Source organism: Peromyscus californicus, unplaced genomic scaffold, assembly GCF_007827085.1.
Source record: "Peromyscus californicus insignis strain IS unplaced genomic scaffold, ASM782708v3 Scaffold_6__1_contigs__length_162567912, whole genome shotgun sequence".
Taxonomy (NCBI): domain Eukaryota; kingdom Metazoa; phylum Chordata; class Mammalia; order Rodentia; family Cricetidae; genus Peromyscus; species Peromyscus californicus.
Window position 1 is genome coordinate 151,915,205 of NW_026294584.1, and position 13,040 is coordinate 151,928,244.

At 37.1% G+C, this 13,040-nt stretch overlaps 1 protein-coding gene across 3 annotated transcripts in view; it reads left to right on the forward strand.

Annotated features, from left to right (window-relative positions):
- Pik3c2g (phosphatidylinositol-4-phosphate 3-kinase catalytic subunit type 2 gamma) overlaps positions 1-13,040 on the forward strand; it is a 326,663-nt gene that overhangs the window by 18,306 nt on the left and 295,317 nt on the right. For all 3 annotated transcript variants that reach the window (XM_052721754.1, XM_052721755.1, XM_052721756.1), the window contains exon 5: positions 11,796-11,898. In XM_052721754.1, the coding sequence (XP_052577714.1) occupies positions 11,796-11,898 (103 nt within the window). The remainder of the gene's footprint in view (positions 1-11,795; positions 11,899-13,040) is intronic.

Here is a 13,040-nt window from a genome sequence, read left to right on the forward strand (position 1 = left end):
ACTTTTCACTGTAAAACACTTCAGTGGAATACAGGAAAGAAATAATAATAGTCCTTTGTGCTGTGGTCGTAGGGAAAATACACACAATTTTGCAGGGGTTAGAAAGGGTAGAGACAGAGGGTCAGAGCTGCCCATTCCCAAAGCACTAAAATTGACATGTACAAATGTTTGGTCAGAAAATTAAAATACACAGACGGCTACCACACCATCCCTGCCGTCTTCCTGGCCCCAGTGTGAGTATCACCGTAACACTGGAAACTGACTGGCTGCAGGTCAGAGGGGAAGGCAGGTGACCAGCAAGAGCAGAAAGTAGTACACAGAAATGTCAATGGCCAACTTCTACTTAAAGAATGAACACCCAGGCAGGAGTCATGATGGACAGTCTCAATAGCCTCAAAACACATAAAATGTACCAACAATTTGTTCTTATAAATAACCATCAACAGACTAAAGCAGGCTAAAGAACATGAGTCATAATTCAAACAGACAAGGATACTGATAGAGTTTAATATAAGAAACATGCAATTAAACAATCAAATGTTATTTTTTTAATAAAAGTAATGTTAAAATTCTGAGGAAGTTCAGTAAAATAATTGGCATCATTCCAACAGTTGTTAAGATGTAAACAGAGAGACAGCATGAGCTGAAGGGAATTTGGTCCAAAAAGTGCATCAAAAGACTTTATAATGTCTTTAATCTGTTTAACATTTCTGCTTCTACAACTTACCTTTTGAAAGACTGAGTCTCATGTCTGTCAGGCTTGCCTCAAACTTGCTATGTTGCCCCTTTATGTTCTGATCTTCCTGCCTCTCCTTCCAGAATTCTGGGAGTATAGACATAAGTTGAGTCACTGCACTTCATTTACAAGGTGTTGATAGGACCTAGGGCTTTGTACACACCAGGTAAGCACCTACCAACTGAGCTACATCCTCAATCCTTTGCTTCTACACATACTTCTAAGGAAAATTCATAAATACACAAAAATCTTTGGCTATAATGATATTTGGTATAGCTTAGTATCCCACGTGTTAAAACAAAAACAAAAACAAAAACAAACCCCACAATGCTGGGTGGTGGTGGCACACACACTTTAATCCCAGCACTTGGGAGGCAGAGTCAGGCAGATCTCTGTGAGTTTGAGGCCAGCCTGGTCTACAGAGTGAGATCCAGGACAGGCACCAAAACTACACAGAGAAACCCTGTCTTGAAACTGTCCCCCCCAAAAAAACACACAAAACTGGAAAATAGCTAAATTTCCACATTACTCTACATAAATACCACATAGATCTTGAGATATAATTTAATGAAAATATGGCATTCACAAATGATTTTAAAAATAGTAATATAAAAGATGTAAATACATGTGTTGTATTTTATAAAAGCAAAAATGATGCCTTGATTTACATTTTTCTTTAAATAAAAAAGCATGAAATCTATATTAGAATAGTTATAGCTGAAAAGACCTACAAAAACATATGATAATTATTCATTTTTCTTTATGAACTTTCCATAGGACATTTAACAATTTTTTCTGGAATTTAAGAAAATAAATCTGTAAAAGAATTCCCTTATATGGTAATGTAGCTAAAAAGGTACACTTTAAATCCCTGGATCCCAGCACAGCAGTGTTTGTTTGTCAGCCCAGCGTTCAAGAAGCTGAAACTTCCCTATGTGTGGTGATATTGTGTCCCCCAACATATTGTGCACCCTAATAAACTTATCTGGGGTCAGAGAACAGAACAGCCACTACATAGACATAGAGGCCAGAAAATGGTGGCACTCACACCTTTAATCCTAGCATTCTGGAGACAGAGATCCATCCGGATTTCTGTGAGTTCAAAGCTACACTGGAAATAGTCAGGCATGGTGACTCATGCCTTTAATCCCAGGAAGTGATGGCAGGAAGCAGAAAGGTATATAAGGTGTGAGGACCAGGAACTAGAGCCTTTTGAAGCTTTTAGCTTTTAGCTGCAGTTCAGCTGAGATCCATTCGGATGAGGATTCAGAGGCTTTCAGTCTGAGGAAACAAGATCAGCTAAGGAATTGACAAGGTGAGGATGGATGTGGCTTGTTCTGTTTCTCTGATCTTTCAACGTTCACCCCAATACCTGGCTCTGGATTTGTTTTTATAAATAAGACTTTTTAAGATTCATGCTACAATCATGAGTCTAGGCAAGGCTGAGACACACAGCAAGACTGTCCTAAACAAACAAAAACTCTAAAAATAATTAGGAGGTTAAGAGATGCAGCTCAGTGGTTAAGAGTATACCCTGCTCTTGCAGAAGACATGAGTTTGGTTCCCAGCACCCACACTGCCTCAAAGCTACTAGGAACTCCAGTTCTGGGATCCAATGCCCTCTTCTGGCCTCCACTGGCCTCCTCTTCTGCTCTCATGTTTACATGCTCACACGGATACACACAGAAGCACGTAATTCAGAATAAAATACTTATCAAAAGAATTAAGAGATGGATATTACTGACAATGACATAAGTAAGAGTAAGATGAATATCATTGTAGTTGGAGAAGCAACATTTCAATGAATTAAGAGTACAAGGTAAGGAGACTTGGGCTATGGGTCAGTGGCTAAGAGCACTGGCTGCCTTTGCAGAGGACCCAGGTTCAGTTCACAGCACCAGCATGACGACTTACATCTGTCTATAACTCTAAAACCAAGCACACTCTTCTGGCCTCCTTAGGCACCAGATGTACACACACACACACACACACACACACACACACACACACACACACACTGTGCACATAAATACAAGTAGGAAAAATATTCATGTACATTAAAAAACAATGTAAGTTGGGGGAGGGGTAACATGCATGAAAAACACTGTCTGAGAAGTAATGGTTGGGGAAAAGGCCAGACAACATGGTGGCTTGGATGCAAAGGATAGTCTGGATATTTGGAAGTGCATATGAGAGGTATCTAAAAGATTTTCATGAGCTGACAAGAAAGGACTAAGGGAATGGAAAATTAAAGTGCAAATAGACCATTGTGAACGCAAGGGCAGGAGGAAAAGGATGGGATACAGGAGACAGAACAAGATGCTGCACAGTTCTGAAGGAGAAATGTCTTGTTGGTGTGAAAGACTGACAGTTCCAGCAAATATGAACAAAAATACATGTTCATTAATAGCCATAAAGATAATTATGCCTTGGGGAAGCCAAAGCTCCTGCCCACTTGAGAAAGCTTAAGGAAAAGAGAAAGAAATAAGAACATCCATAAACACACTGAATTTCCTTCATGTGGCTAGAACTTTCATATTGTATTACTGTATTTTAACTGTCATTGCAAATTTCTGCTTACATCCATTCTTTTTTAAATTTCAGGATAGTGTACATAAATAAATTGTACAGGATAATGTACAAAATGTCATCAAAACAAACCTTCCCCACAATGGGAAACATGATCATTCCTTTGTGTTGACAAGGCAAGCTATCCTCTGCTGATGTCAAATTTCTTAATCCCTTTAAAATGAGATTTTATATAATATGCTATGTTATGAATAGAAAGTAAATTCAAGAATTATAACAGAAACTTCTTCAGGTTTATCATAATCCCATACAAACTTCATATAGAATATTCAGTACTATGAAACATGGAATAATGGAACCAGCAAATTAACAACTGAATGAAGTAGCAGTACAACTGAGAGACAGAAACCAGTGGGTTCATTCATAAAACATTGAACTCTTTCACCACCTCCTTGCCCCTCAGCCCCCAGTATAATAAACACGGAGAGGGGTCTCCTTGGTAACCCACATGGCCTCCAGCAGTCTGCCACCATCTGACTCACCAGTTGCAGCCTGAAGTCAGAAACATGAGTTTTGCTTATCCTTGGGTGCAGGAGGAACATAGCCACCTGGAGGTCGACGAGTCATTCCCTGCCTACTGTGTTTGTCTTCCTTCTGGAGTAGCGACAACTAGGCCTCCATTTTAACTTGGCACTTCTCACACAAGTGTTTCCTCACATGCTAGTCATAATCTATGAAGAATGACACTACTGTGTAGTGTTAGCTCTTTGTCTGGAGACCAACATCTACAAGCAATACAAGGTTTTCTTACCGTGAATCTGTATTTTAAAATTTTTCTCTCAAGGATCTGCGGTCTTTTTTTTTTTTTTTTAAAGACAGGGTTTCTTTGCGTAGCTTTGGACCCTGCCCTGAAACTTGCTCTGTTGACCAGGCTGGCCTTGAACTCACAGAGATCCGCCTACTTCTGCCTCCCAAGTGCTGGGATTAAAGGCGTGTGCCACCACCACCCAACTGTGGTCTTACTTTCTAATTAACTTAAAATAATTATCCTGGCCGGGCGGTGGTGGCGCACGCCTTTAATCCCAGCACTCGGGAGGCAGAGGCAGGCGGATCTCTGTGAGTTCGAGGCCAGCCTGGGCTACCAAGTGAGTTCCAGGAAAAGGCGCAAAGCTACACAGAGAAACCCTGTCTCGAAAAAAAAAAAATAATAATTATCCTCAGTCGCTACTGTGTGAAACAATAAAATTAGCTTTATTTATTCAGCTCTTGCTGAATAAATCACGACTGCTCTGTCAATAGAAAACCACTGGCAACTTCTATGAAGAAATTGAATATCCTTTTTTAAAATTATTCTATGGTCAAGTTTATCTTAATTTAAATGAAACAACACAAACTTTGCTTATTGTTTAATTTACTTTACTGTTGTCAAGGAATGCTAGAACCCAGAGGATTAATTTTTTAATATAAGAAAAGAAAATGAAATACTATAGTAACTAGAAGCCTCATTTTGAAAAAGTCATATATCTTTGCATTTGAATTAAGATGGCAGCATCTATCTCCTCATTCACCATGAGCATTGTTTAGATTGATGACATTTTCTACCAGAGAGCCCCTTTTCCCTCTCTTTATAGAGGATCTTGTGTTCCTTTTGTTTTCATTTTTTAATCATGTGAAGGTCTGTGTGTCATGTGTGGACCTGTGTACATCTATGCAGGTACCCTTGAAGGCCAAAAGAGAGCATCACATCCCCTGGTACTGGAGTTATGGAGGACTGTGAAGCCCCGTGTGGGTGCTGGGCAGCGAACCTGGGTTTTCTGCGAGAGTAGCCAGTGTTACTAACTGCGAGCCTTCTCCAGTGCTGCAGTCCTTTTCTTACAATAGGAAAATCCTATTTAAAACTTAAGCCTTGATCACGCCTGTTGAGATCTTGGGAAGTTGAGGCTGAAGGATCAGGAGATAGTTTATCTTCAGCTACATACCAAATTTAAGATCAGCTTGGGCTACATGAGACCCTGTGTCTTAATAAATAAATAAATAAATAAATGACCTTATTTAGAATTTTAAAATAATCTCGAAGACTTTCCCCTTATAAATACTTTCAGTTCCTCTTAGATAATTTGTATGAGTTAGACCATTAAACACTTAATTGCAAAGTATAATTGCCTTCTATTCAAAGTAAAAATTAAACCTGTAGTCATCAGTGGGGAAAAGACTAAGTTACACACGGTTTAGGCTAATACAGCATATTAACAGGCAGTAAGCATTGGGTTTTAGGTATCCTGGATGTGTATTTTTTTCTCAACAAAATTAAGGATTTTGTTTAGCAAACAAATGAATTTTTTTTTTACATTTGAAGACTCTGTTATACATTTTGAACTTTCATTGAACACCCTTCATTTCTCAGAACTCAGGATTGTCATAGAATATAAAGGAGCAGGTCACCACTGAGCCCTCTCAAACAGCTGAGAACATGTTTTGTTTCACACAGTAGCAAGATCTTGTGTTTCTTTAGTTTTAAGTTCATTCTCAGGGTATTTCCTAAAATTTTAAATTAATTGTAGTATCTATTCATAACAATTAGCTGACAACAAGAATAACGTACAACAGATTTGCAATTGATTCCCAGTGAATCACTCAAACTCAACAATATAGGCTGCTTGGAGTTATTAATATGTGCTACATGTAAGGACCATAGCATACTCCAGATCAGGAATTTCAAAATATATGAAATGGGAGTAGTGTTATTGACTAACAGATATGATAAAGGGAGCCACAAACCTGTCGCAGGGCATTTGCAAAAAGACACAGGAAATGAACTCTAAGTAGAGCTACACTAATTATACTTAGGCACATAACAGCAAGCATTTAGGTACCAAGTCACTTTTGTTCAAATCACTGCTTACCAAAGCTAATAATTATTAAATCTCTTTCAATTAGTTGATGTTGAAATAGCCTGGTTCCCCGATTTTCTTAAAACAAATGGTTTGATAGAGAAAGTTGACATTCCATAGTAATGCAACCTTGGTAAATGTTGAATGTACTATTTTAGTCTTTGTTCTTGAAGGTTTTGAATTAGTAAGGTCTACAGAACGTTTCTCTTCTCTAGTGATTTGTTGGAGAAATAATGAAATCTTGAGATGGAATCAAATCTCTCTGCCTGATCTCCTGGGGTGGTAACTACAATATTTTCCTGAAAAGAGCTTAGGGGAGCCCAGTATATATTTTTGCAGTGGACACAAATTGTTAGCATCACGTACATGTTTATTGACTCTGAGTCATAGGTAACTCTATCTGTGTAGATTGCTTTGCTTAATTGTTAAGCTTAATTGCTTAGCTTAATTGTTCTGACTGCATAAATAAAAAGCAAAGGTGTTGTGAATGAATTGTGATACAATATTTCTCCTAGATAAAAAAAAACATTTTAATTGTATTTAGTTTATTTTATTTTAGGCTAAATACAGTTTTGTACTTTGTATTAAAAAAAATAAAGCCGCATTCACATGAAGAATATGGAAGATAGTTGTTTTTTTTATAGATGGGAGTAATCAGGCAGGGTATTTGAATGGATGATCTGAAATCTGTTTGGTCCACTTCCCTACTGAGTAACAGCTGTTGGTATCAACTCATGCCCAGGGAAGTACTTCTGTTCAGATCCATGACTGCCCTTACTGATTCATGCTTGCCAGCCCAGGGTTTGGAAATGACAGTACGTGAGTAGCACTGATTTGAAGAAACACCCACCGTGTCACCAATTTTATCTGGTCCCTTTCAGTTATGACAAAATTCCTGACAAGGGACCCATTTAAGGAAGTTTAGGGTTTATTTCAGCTTACAGTTCAATGGGGCATAGTCCATCATGGAGAGGAATTCAGAGTGGCATGAGCATGAGGTCACATCTGCAGTCAGGATGCAGAAGGTGATGAATACTGGCACTCAGTCAGCTCTCATCTTTTTATGCAGTCCAAGACACCAGCCCATGCAATGGTGACACCCATCCACATTTAGGAAGGGTTTTCCCACCTGAGCTAACCTAAGTCAGAAAGCTCCTCTGTCATGCCAGAGACTTGTCTCTTCAGTGATGATCCTAGATCCAATCAAGGTAACAATCAATATTAACAATCACATTAATATTTTAACATTTTGCTATATTCACCTTATATAAATGGCCTAATTAGAGGATATGTTAAAAGTTCAGCTAAATTGCTGAATCTTCCTGAAGAAATATTTCCAAAAGCTGTCAGTGGCCCTGGCTCTCAGTGTTCATAAAATCAAAGGGTAATAGTTTTTCCTGTATTATATTAATATTTCACAATATATTCATGGATGCTTCTTTTGCATAGATGCTGGAAATTGACCTCAGATTACTAGATGACCATTTTTTCACTGAGTTGTATCCCAGTCCAGAAGTACTTTTTAAATGTGAGGATAAACATTTAGCTAGTATGGCTTAAGTAATCAGAGCACATTGGGTTGTTGCTGAAGGAGGACTCGCACGAGTTTGAGAGCAGCTTGGTGTACCAATAGAGACGATGCTAATTAATTTTCTGTTGCCGAGACAAAATATCCTGACAAAGCATCTCAATGAAGAAATTATTCATTTTGATCGATGTTTCCAGAAAAAGAGAGTCCATCACAGAAATGAAGGCATGGCAATAATCAGAGAAACCGTGGTGGTAGGAACAGAAAGATCCCATATCTGCCCACATACAGAGCAGAGCGGGGAGGATAAACTATAAAGCCTCAAAACGCACCCTCAGTGATATACTTCCTTCAGCAAGGATCCACTTCCTAAGACTACCAAAACCTTCCTAGACAATGCACTAACCAAGGGCCAAGTGCTCCAATAATCAAGCTTATGGGACACTTCTCATTCAAACTACCACACAGACCTTGTCTCAAAATAACACAAAGAAAATAATGCTTTGAATTTTACTCTCCTATTAATCTGTGGTATATGTTTATTTCAAAAAAAGCACCCATGTAAATGTAGATATTTAAAGTGTACTCAGCATAATGAGAATCAGTATCCACACTTGTACATTTATTAGAATCTTTTTCTACCATAAGACATATATGAGCATTTGCATATAGTTTTGGTATTATGCTTATTATTCATTATTTACATAAATAGAGTGCCATAATTTTACTTTCAAATAACATGAGCTATTTGTGAGTAGGAAATAGGGGTAATTATGTACATGTATTTAACCTTTCATCTTAAACAGCATCTCTGTGCATAGCTGTACCTAGGATGCTAAGTGGCAGGCAGCTAGAGACAAGGATTCATTGGGAGAATAAAAAAAAAATTGCAGAACTCTTCATACACTAGTAGACATGAAGAATAAAAGAAGCATAAACTTTTATCTGTATCATAGAGCTTCAATTAATTAAAAACATAAAGTTTTATAAATGATTATTAAAACATATGGCAAATAGTCATACTTAAAATCTAGATATCCAAAGTGACGTTGTGGTTTCTATGTTCACACTCTATGAGTTATAACATTGTCAACTTGGCCTGTTCCTTTGGTGCTCAGACTCTTCCCTACAATGCCCACTTCTGTTGCCAAACTATTCCTTTCTCTTTCTCTTGACACGCTAACCTTCCTTCTTCTTCTCCTCTTTGATTTGTGGAATCCTCAAACAGAAATCAATTATCTGTTCTTTCAATTATGCACTATGCTCTACATAGCACCTATGTGTTTATCTGTTCTTTAATGCTTCCTTCAGGCTTCTCTTTCATTTTCTCTAACACAAAAATAACATGTGGCCTAGTTTTTTAAGTTAGTTTTTTCACAAAAAATTGAAAAAGAAGCAAATGTAAAAATGTATTCATACATTTAAAAATATTTATCTTATCATTTATTTATGTGTTTGTGTCCCTGTGTATGTACATCTGTCTGCATGCTGGTTGATGATGGTGGAGGTCAGAGGGAGGGCCCAAATCTCTGGATCTGCAGTTACAGGTTGCTGTGAACAGCCTAGTGTGAGTGCTGAGAACCAAACTCAGGTCCTTTGGAAAAGTAGCAAGTGCTCTTAGCTTCTGTGCCATATTTTTAGCTCTCCTGTTTTTTAAAATAATAGACACAAATATTATGTCAACATGTAGGCAGTTGTACTGAGATATTTTGCATTGTTCCTTATGATAAACTTTCCTAGCCCTTATATGTAGCTAGAGTTTTCCTGTCTGGTCCACAGTCAGGACAAATCTCTCTCACCTGCCAGTCCCACAGCCACTCAGACCCAACCAAGTAAACACAGAGACTTATATTGGTTACAAACTGTATGGCCGTGGCAGGCTTCTTGCTAACTGTCCTTACAGCTTAAATTAATCCATTTCCATTAATCTATACCTTGCCACATGGCTCGTGGCTTACCGGCATCTTCACATGCTGTTTCTCATCATGGCGGCTGACAGTGTCTCTCTGACTCAGCCTTCCACTTCCCAGCTTTATTCTCCTCCTTGTCCCGCCTATACTTCCTGCCTAGCCAATGGCCAATCAGTGTTTTATTTATTGACCAATCAGAGCAACACATTTGCCATACAGAACATCCCACAGCACTTATAACACATGTTAATCTAGCCAGCCTTAGTACATAAGTGGTAGTGGGTATCCAAAGGCCACTATCCTGAACAGCTCAACCCTCAATTGTGAAAAACAAAATACTAATATAAATCTAAAGTAATATAGCAGTTAGATACAAGAACAATTAAAAATTAAAGAGGGGCTTGAGAGATGGCTCCGTAGTTAAGAGCACTGGCTGCTCTTCCAAAAGACCCAGTATCAATTCCTAGCACCCAAATGGTGGCTCACAGACATTTGTAACTCCAGTTCCCGGGAATTTGATGTCCTCTTCTGGCCTCCATGGACACCTAGCTTGCACATCGTACACAGATATACACATAGGTAAAACACCCATACACATAAATTAAAAACAAATAACTTGTTTTAAGTTAGAGATAATTTAGAACACATTCACAGTGTGATGTACTTGTCTGACATTGTTAGGAGTAGATATTCCCACATATTTAATAAACCCTTAGTTCAAAGGCCCCAAATGACTACACAAAATTTTCCTTTTGGTAGTCCTTCATGTATTTAACCAAAATCCTTTGAGCGGAATACATTAATACAATGCACCCTTTTTAGTAACTAAGTCAGAGATATTGAAATTACAGCTGTAATGAAGAATGTTAGAGCCCAGAGGATTAAAAATATATTTTTATAAAAGAAAAGAAAAAGAAATCCTATAGTCACTAGAAGCCTCCCTTTGGCAATGTCATCAATATTTACATCTAGTTAAGATGGCGTCTCTATCTCTTTATCCGTCCTCAGCATTGACAGGAGATGGCACTTTCCCCAGAGAGTACTCCTCTCTTTCCTGGCCTCTCTCAGTGCACATCACCTTTTCTCTTGTTTTCAATGTTTTCTTTACCCTTTTCTTTCATTTTTCTCTAGAATAGTAAGAACCAATGAAAGGTCACATGATTTAAAATTTACTTTACAAATCACAATAACGATTTGGAAAACACGTTAGTATTGTGTTCAATTCACATGTATTTGATATGCATGAAGTATCATTTCAACATGTTGTCAAATTGTTAGTGATACAGCAGAAGTCCTTCATGTCGCAGAAGAATCAATTCTTGTTTGATACGGCACGTTTTAAAATGAAAATTAATTTTGCCCATCATGTAATTTGTATTTGGAAAATAATTTGCAGGGAAAAATGCTGAGAAATGGAAAGAAACAAAGGCAATACAAACACCTGAAATACAAGATGACTTTTTATATTTACTTTTCTTTTTGGTGTATAATTTGTATTATATTATATAACTATATGACTAATTGTTATCATATACTATATATTATATTATTTTATTATTATATATTATAATTACATAATAATAATATAAAATAAATTAGACAAAATTTTCTTGTTAATCCTTTGATCTATATATTAATTTGTTAGCTCTAAGGAAGACTTTAATTCCAGGTAGTTTAAGTTTAATTGCCATACCTAATGTAATAGAACTTAATGTAATGTGTATTGAAAGCTCATGCTGTTTCAACAACATCACTCTGCTTACTGGATAAAATGGTCCCCATACAGACATCATGGCATCAATTAGCCCATCCCAAAGCATGGTAAAATGGCTGGCTGAAACCAACTCTGAACACATATAGAGTATTCTTTACTATGATTTAATATGCCCATTTCACAATTAATCATCTTCTTCAATACATTAAAAATTACAATATATTGTCATATATAGCTAGAGGTGCATATCTTCTTTTCGTATTCATTTAACATAGTACACAAATGTATATATAATATATAAATATTCATATGAACACATGTATGGAGGAATACAATGCATGCATGTACTCACAATTTACCATTACCAAACTTTATTAGACTAAGTTTTAAGAAAAAAATGTCAATGAAGTCATTGAAGAAGCATGCCTTTACACAGTTTGGAGAATTTTGTGAAGATATAATTGTGCTTATCCTTTTTCTTCTTTAGGGATCACTGTTTAGGGAGCCACAAAGTATTTCAGAAAAATAAATCTGCTTTTCAACTTCATCTTCAGAAAAACAGGGGCGTTCCAGGAAAGTTATCTCGAAAGGTAAGACTTTTGGAATGTGGGTTTCAGTTTGGCTCACTTGACACATGTAAGGAACCTAGTCTACCTTGGTGGCTTACTGCCAATTTGGAAGTACTTAGCTTAATGAGCAGGTGTTTGTTTCTGTATAGTTATTAAAACGTGATGAAATATTTTCATTAAATTCCTTGACAATCATGTGACATGACAGTCTGTGACATGAAGACTGCAACAATAACGTGAACTTGTAACTGCAGCCTTCATGTGATGGACTGGAGATGTGTCACGTGTAAAACAAAACACATAAGTTGAAGACTTAACCTACAAGGGTTAGGATTTAGGAGACAATGTCAAATGGTGCACACTTAGATTTAGAAGAGATCAGAGAGTAGGGTTCTTATTAAATCATTTCCCACACTGGAATACAGTGGAAGCAGATGTCTACAATTTAGGCAGTTGCCCCTACCCCTTGAACTTAAACCTCTTGGCCTCTAAAACAGTAAATGTCTGCTATTTTAACACATTCAATCTGTGGTACTTATCATACTATTTGGCTATAGCATCATGGGATGACTACTCACTCAGCCTGACAACAAGCCAATTGGTTTCTTAAGAAAAGTTTGTGAGAGATCAATTGAGGTCATCACACGCATGCGTCCACATATCCACTTAGAAACAAAGGGAAGCACAAATATAAACAAGAGCCCACTGACAGCAGAAAAATAGCACAATTCTTGTCCTGATTGAAGACAAGAATTTATTTATGTCCCTGTCAATGTAGCTTAAGTCCAACCACTTTAATATTCATAACTGCATTTGATAATCTGCCAAGAAAGAGATGAGTGTGTACTTTAATGATACAATTTCATGCTGTTAGATGTGAATTTTATTCCCTGTGTAATGTCTTGAGATACTCCCAACCCAAATTGCACCGTGTGCATGAACTTTGGTATTTTGTCAGATTTCATCTACAGAATCTTCCAATTACCTGCTTTAAGCAAACATCCCAATGTTCTGTCATTTCCATTAGATAACAGATTTCTAGCATGTGGGTTTTTTTATATATACAGTATGAGATGTTTCATCATAAAAATAAATGTCAGATAGCACATCAGTTTGCAATATATCTATGTGGAATATAACATAATGAGGCCAAAAGAGAGTTG